The 7,463-nt window shown below is 30.1% G+C and overlaps 1 protein-coding gene across 1 annotated transcript; it reads right to left on the bottom strand.

The window, feature by feature from the left end:
* Window positions 1-963: 963 nt before the first annotated feature.
* On the bottom strand, window positions 964-7,073 carry LOC126657672 (alanine--glyoxylate aminotransferase 2 homolog 1, mitochondrial-like). Its single transcript, XM_050352403.2, has 9 exons — window positions 6,626-7,073; window positions 5,167-5,397; window positions 4,409-4,579; window positions 4,157-4,300; window positions 3,734-3,913; window positions 2,380-2,605; window positions 2,184-2,297; window positions 1,449-1,535; window positions 964-1,146 (listed from the first exon to the last, which is right to left on the bottom strand). The coding sequence occupies exons 1-9, from the start codon at window positions 7,064-7,066 to the stop codon at window positions 1,103-1,105; spliced, it is 1,638 nt and encodes a 545-aa protein (XP_050208360.1). The 5' UTR covers window positions 7,067-7,073; the 3' UTR covers window positions 964-1,102.
* Window positions 7,074-7,463: the final 390 nt, after the last annotated feature.

A 7,463-nucleotide genomic window follows, 5' to 3' on the forward strand; every position in this document is an offset into this window, starting at 1 on the left:
ATAAATTTTCAATTTTGGCAAATTAATACACAAACTTTTGATTTTTTTGCAATTTTAGCACCGATCAATTTTCCGTGAAAAAATGCTGATGTGGACGCCGAAACAGTGGTTATTCCGATGTACACAGCAGTAGTTTTCTCTATTTTTTTAAGGAAAATTGATTAGTGGTAAAATTGCAAAAAATCAAAAGTTTGTATATTAATTTGCCAAAATTAAAATTTTATATTAAATTTGCAAAACACGCTAAAATTTATGAATTTTTACGCAACTAAGCCTATATTTTATGAGTTAAGATTATTAATTATATGTTAGTTAACATAAACTACATATTCTAATTAAAATATTATTAAGAGTATTGATGTATATGTATAAGTCACTCCTTGTATGTGAGAACATATTCACAAGGTTCAGAATGAAAATTATATAAACGTGCACACCATATTATACCAAAAACCTTAAGACAGTGAGTTAGATAGTCTATTTCACTTATATGTTCCACATTCTATTCATATATGTTCAATGTGGGATTTCCATCAAATTTAATATTTAACATTATATCTCTTCAGTGTGACACCCTTCCATATTAGAGCACTCAACTTTTCTCGAAACTCGATTTTGACCCGTGGTTTCACTAGAGTGGTTTCCGCTTACCACTCCACGGGTTTCAGATCCGGAGTCACCTTGTTCCACCCAGTCGAACCGGCTCTGATACCATTTGTTGGATCAGAAGGAGCAAAATTTATAGGAGAATACATTCATGAAGATCATAATAGAACCGTGCGCCAGATACCGCATCAAAGGCAATGGATTAGGTAGTCAATTTCACTTATATCTTTCTTATTCTACTCATATTTTTCTACATTACATTTAATATTCAACAAGTATAAATATAGATTTATATAGTATGGATAAAAACTTGAGGGCTATGTGAGAAATCAATTTCATTTTATTCTGAAAAAAGAGTTTGAGAAATCAATTCCATTTCTTAAATTTATTATTTTCTTACATTTGCTAGTAGAATGTACTTTCTGCTTATAAATTGATCCTTATTTTTTTGATTTCTACATTCAAAGATTTATAGTGTTGAAAAGAGATAAGATCCTCATAGCTTTGACATTGCATAGTCCATAGCATCCACAAGAAAATCTGTACACATCAAATTGATCAAAACACTATGATTGTAGATTTTATTAAAGAAAAAACCTCATATACAATTCGATCATGATAATGAATCACAAAACACATACTAATAATAAGAGTATGTTTATTTTAAAATTTGAAATCGAAATTGGAATCTGAATAGAAATTGGAAAGAATAAAAATAGAAATAACAAATTTTTGAATAGTAAATGAAAATAAAAAATTAAATATATACGAATGATAGGGTTTAATTTATTAAAAAATATTGTGTATGTCTGTATGAGTATGAGATAAAGTGCTAGTATTACCTGCATCATCTTTGGTAAAACACATTGGTGGTTTTATTCGAAAAACATTAGCATGTAGTCCTCCTTTCCCAATTAGAACACCCAGCTCTGCAGTTCAAAAATATTTATGGATAATTAGTTTCTTAATTTTGTATAGAAAACCATGTCAAATTCTAAAACTTGATTTTTTTTTAAATTATTAAGATATATCATTTTTAACTATTTAGTTTAATATTTTTGTATTGAAAGCAACTATGATTCTGTGTAACTGGTAAATTTTATTTGTTTATTTTGCTAATACAGCTTTTCAAATAAATTATTACTAGTAAAATATCATGATACACTAGTTGATCAGAAAATAAATTAATAGTAAATACCATTGACATAAAAAAAATCAATATAGTAGAATTTTTATGAGAGGGGTAAGTTTTGATTCAATAAATAATATTTTCTTAGTTTTATTTTTAGGGTTAATTGCAAATTAAATCACGAACTTTAATGTGATTTACAATTGAACACAAACTTTAAAATTTGACAACGTCAGTTACTAACTTTCAGTTTTTGCACATCAAAACACCGAGCTAAAAAAATACTAACGTGAACATTGTACACATGCTTTACATGATTGGTCAGTGTTTCAATTTGCCAAAAAGTGAAAGTTGGTAATTGATATTGCAAAGTTTCAAAGTTCGTGTTATAATTGCAAATCACGCTAAATTTTGTGATTTTATTTGCAATTAACCCTTATTTTTTTACCTCTAAGTTTCTCAAACACAACTCCAGTTTCATCCTTAGCCGGAGTCTTTGCTTTTCGGTCTGTCACAAGTTCTATCCCCAGCATTAAGCCACTCCCTCTCACGTCTCCGATGACTGAAACATCATGAAACATTGAAGACATCATCGATATGAACAAACAAATGAGAAAATAAATTAATGATATAATCGAAATTACTGTCGTGTTTCTGCTGAAGATGTTTCAAGCGGGTAATCAAGTGGGAACCGACTTGAGCACAATGTTGTTGACGCTTATCTCTTTCGAGCACTCTTAGAACAGCATGAGCCCCGGCTGAACACACGGGATTTCCAGCAAATGTACTATATTGAACATTTTTCGCCATCACTTTCGCTATTTCTGGTGTTGTCACCACTGCTCCTAATGGTAAACCATTGCCAATGCCCTAAATGCAACATCATTTACTTGTCAACTCTTATCTCAATATTTATAGTTCAAATTTTAGATTAAAACTCCGACTGGTATCAAACTGTTAATATATGTTTTAAGTTATTAAAATTTTATTTTGTATCAAATTTAATTTTAATTTCTAGTCAGAGTATTTTCAATCTTTTAAATCAAACCAAGTTGACGTATCAATCAATGTCAATAGGGACGAAAGCAGAATTGAGTTTTAGGGGACCAAATTACACAAAAATTTAAAATTAATAATTATATATTAAAAAAATTGAAGGGGTTTTTTGATTTAAAACAAAGTTAAGGGGGCCATACAAAAACTCTGAAGTCAAAAGTATTTTATTTTTTGTAAAAACAAAAAAATTTAAATGTTTTTTTATCAAAAGGAAAAGTTGAGGGGTAAGGCCGCCTTGGGCAAGCCCTGGTTCCGCCCCTGAGTGGCAACATATTCTAAAATTCTATTTTTATATAGATACGGTGACTGATGTGTAGTATATTTTAAAAATATGTTATCCCGATTGTTATATCAAATGAAATAAAAAAAAATTGTAACTCTTTGATACAAAGTAAAAGAGTAAATGGTCATTTTCGTCACTTAACTTGTGATTCGAGGACAAATAATTTATCATCTGCTATTTTTTTTTTTTTTGGTAAGCCCATCCGGTTTCCAAGGCTTCGCCTTGACTAATCCGGATCCGACCCGCGTCGCGCACCTGGCATGGTGGGTGAGTCTGCCAGTGGAAATTTTCTGCATTCACAAGGACTCGAACTCGAGACCTTGCTTAAGCGATACCAAGCCGCTTACCACTTGGACCAACTCCCATTGGTTATCATCTGCTATTTTGATCAATTAAAGATAACACTGTGTGTACTTAAGTCAATTAAAGATAAAATTGTGCAACATAAACAAGTTCAAAGTCCAAAATGATCCGATTTTATTTTTAGTTACCATAAAAATATAAAATGTTATCCCCAATTGATTAAAATAGTTGAACGTGTATTATTTAACCACGAATCACAAGTTTAGAAACCTGATCGACCTTTGCTTCAAATTAAAATGAAATGACAATCATAAATTTACTGAATGAAAAAATAAAATGAAAAGTGATGGAAAAACCTTGGCCATGGTAACAATATCAGGCATGACTCCATGTGCCTCAAAACCCCAAAAATGGCTTCCTAAGCGACCAAATCCAGTTTGAACTTCATCAGCAATGCACAGACCACCAGCCTTACGTATAAGCTCATAAACCCTTTTCAGGTATCCAGGTGCCACTTCAGTTACTCCTCCAAATCCCTACACTTTTTAACTAATGTTAAATTATGTCGTCGGGACTAATTTGACGGTCGACGTGACAATATATTTTAAGAGCATGATTCACTCGGTCGTCATATCACATTTAAACGTAACGAGATACCATAGCTTCTAATAAAATATTTAATTTTTGATAACATAGTGATACGAATTGAAGTTTTTAAAGCGAATTGAAACATAGCAAACCCGAAAGTTGAAAATAAAACATCATTGTCAAGTTTCAACCTGAATTGTTTCGCCTATAAATCCAGCAACTCTTCCGGAAGTGCCATATTCAAGGTGATCTTCCACATCTTTGACATATTTAGGAACATCCGAACCAAAGACTCCTCGATATGGATCCGGGTTTATAACATGATGAACATCTCCCTGCAACATGTCTTTGCAAAAATAATTAGCATGTGAGATCTGGTGTTAGTTCGAACCCTTATATGTCGATAAATTATCTACGGCTATTATGCGTATACGTAAACAAACCTGCGGTATAGCGTAGTTCCACATGCCTAAAGCGGTTAGGCCGGCGGTACTAGAACTTCCACCATGATATGAATTTCTTAGAGAGACCATGTGAAGATTACCGGTGTAAAGTCTAGCCATCAGCGTTGCTAATTCACTTGCTTCTGACCCCGAATTTACAAAAAACACAGCCTGCAACATGCATTGGTAAATAACCAAATGAATTGTACAAATGGTACTTCATTTTCGCATTGAATTTTAAATTGGTGCCTAGTTAATTTATATTAATTTATTACTATGATTTTTAATTGTAGCTTCTAACATAGTAGCTTATGTACCGGCTTATTTCTAAAATTTGCTTAAGCCAGTTTGTCACGTTAGTTTTATTTGATAAAATGTACATACCAATGTAAAATATATCGACACAGTTTAAACATCATTCAAGTATGTAATTCACAAATACCAAAAAATTTACGGTAATTAACTTTCACCAACAGTCCCATTAATTATATTCCTTATGTCCCAAATTGATATACACTATTTCAATGTTTTTTGTCCTAAATTATAGGCAGTCATTTGTTACTTAAATGATAAAATGACATATGAACCCTCATTAACTATTGTATATTACATTTAAAAGAGAACAAAGGCACTGCATTAAATAAAGACAAATGTGATATGTTGTCATGGAATTATTCATTTTATATATTTACTAAATTTCTTAATACTTGTATTTATTCGGTTTAATTATAATTATTAATTAAACTTAAAAAAAAGACCTTAAGATTCCCGGGCATTTTAGCGGCTAAAGCCTCGCCATAATCAGCAACAGCATGATGCAAATAAATAGTATTAGTATGCTGAAGAAGCTTGGTTTGTTGAATTATAGCCTTCAAAACCTCAGGATGGCAATGCCCACATGACACCGACACTATTCCAGCAAATGCATCCAAATATCTCCTTCCATTTTCATCAAATAAATATTGCATTTTTCCTTCAACAAGATTCAACTACACAAACAACCTAACAATCAATGATAAAGACACAATTTCCATATTAAAAGAGCCAAATTGCATTTTGCATTCTGTATAAAGAAATAAGATGGAGACAAATATCAAAAAAGAAAAAAAACAGTTCATATATATATTAATTTAGATAATTTTTAAGAGTTGGGAAGGGTCCCCCCTCGCTCCGTCATTGATAGCGATCCGTACATTTTTTTTATTTTAAACCAAATTTATTTTAAAATCAAATAGTATCTTGTTTAAAAATAATGCACAATTATATCTCTCACATATAACATAATATAATCTTATATTTCTCCTTTTTTAAAGGTAAACGATATCATCATCGAATTTTATTTCTGTTAACGTTTTAATCTTTTAGTTCAATTTCGTTTTAGTCAAAGTAAGTCAAAACACTTAATTAAAAAAAGTGAAATATAAATTTTGTCTTTAATTGTTTTTTTGACATAAATATAAATAAAAATTATATATAACTATCCGGAAAAATAAAATTATAAGAACAATGGTAGTGGTACGGGAAATAGTTCTCGAAATACCTAAAATATATATATATTTATAAAAATACTGGATTAAAAAAATACTAAAAAATATCTAAAAAACATAAAAAAAAAATACTTTTAAAATACACCTAAAACACTCGAAATACAGTCATATATAATAGTCAACAAAAATCAGCAATCCACTGATCGACAATGAACGCACCACCCATTGACCGCCATTAACCAGACATTTTTCCGGGCAAAATTTTGGCGACTAGTCACCGGACTCACATGGTGTATTTTTAGCATTTTCCTTATATTTTTTTAATCCAGTATTTTTATAAATAAAAACTAAAAGTAGATCAAAAATAGTTAAGAAGTTAAGTCGGAATTCATAAAAATAAAAAATAAATCAATCAGAAAGTGTAACTTTTGAAAAATTTAAAATATTTTTATAAGTACGTTTTTAAAATGGGCGAATCGTGTAATTTCCTCTAAAATATATGTGTTTTTATAGTATACTCCTCAGTTTCTATTTTTACAAAAAAAAAAAAAAGTGGCGGTTAATTAATTACATTTGTTAACAGTTAAAACAATTCCTATGTTGAGTCAGTGTCTCATATCTGAATTGTTTTCTCAAGTAATAATAATTCATATTTATTGACAAAAATGAAAAGATAAAAAATAGTATAAATGCAAGAATTTGATAAAGGATGATAAATATAGAAACTGACTGGTTTTTCATAATAGTGAAAAAGAATGGACCCCAAAAACTTGTTTCGTTTGCTGAGAATCTCATCACCCAGCGGACCTTTGTATGGCTCCGGCGTATAATCAAATGGAGGAATCTGTGGCAGAGGAGGATCATCAATACAAGTAGCAGCAGAATTCGTAGTAGAAAAAGATGAGAATGTAGGGACTGAATTGTAAGGAAAAGATTTGGGTTTGGGTTTTTGTGTGATTCTTTTGAAGATGTGGGTGTATAATGCCATTTTTTGAGAGTAAGTGAGCTTGGGAGAGTTGGCAATAGGAGAGATGAGAAGAGTTGTTTTATAGGAAGAGTTGGCGAGCATAGAAGAAATGTTTTCTGATCTTTCTGTTTTTGGTAAGTTTAACTTTTTATTACATATTATTTCTCTATTGTTTAGAACCAAACAAAGCTTTGATACAAGCATATCTACTCATTTTCCTTATGTCTAAAACTCACTCTATCCTAATTTTTTTTTTTCTAAAAATAAAATTGATCATGATTGAAATACAAATAATTGAAAGTTATATAATAAAATTTAAAAATATGATCTTTAAATATCAACCACAAAACTTAAAAAAAACTAAGAATATTAACAACAAATATCTTCATAATAATTTATTCAAACGCACGATAACTCCATTCCGGAGAAATTATTTAACAAAAAACTTTAATAATAAAATTTAGACTTAATGTCATAAAAGATTCCGACCCTTCATCTCCTTTTTAATTCTATTCTGACGTTGTCAATTTTACTCTATTTTTTTCATTTCAATTGTACCCTAATGCATATAATTGACTTTTATTTATTTGGCAAAAGTTTA

This window comes from Mercurialis annua, linkage group LG7, assembly GCF_937616625.2.
Source record: "Mercurialis annua linkage group LG7, ddMerAnnu1.2, whole genome shotgun sequence".
Classification (NCBI taxonomy): Eukaryota; Viridiplantae; Streptophyta; class Magnoliopsida; order Malpighiales; family Euphorbiaceae; genus Mercurialis; species Mercurialis annua.

Coding starts and splice junctions, on each gene's coding strand:
- LOC126657672 (XM_050352403.2), bottom strand. CDS start 7,066: ATGCTTGTATCAAAGCTTTGTTTGGTTCTAAACAATAGAGAAATAATA. Junction 4,580..5,166: donor AAATGCCCGGGAATCTTAAG/GTCTTTTTTTTA, acceptor TGCATGTTGCAG/GCTGTGTTTTTTGTAAATTC. Junction 1,147..1,448: donor TTTTACCAAAGATGATGCAG/GTAATACTAGCA, acceptor TGATGTGTACAG/ATTTTCTTGTGGATGCTATG.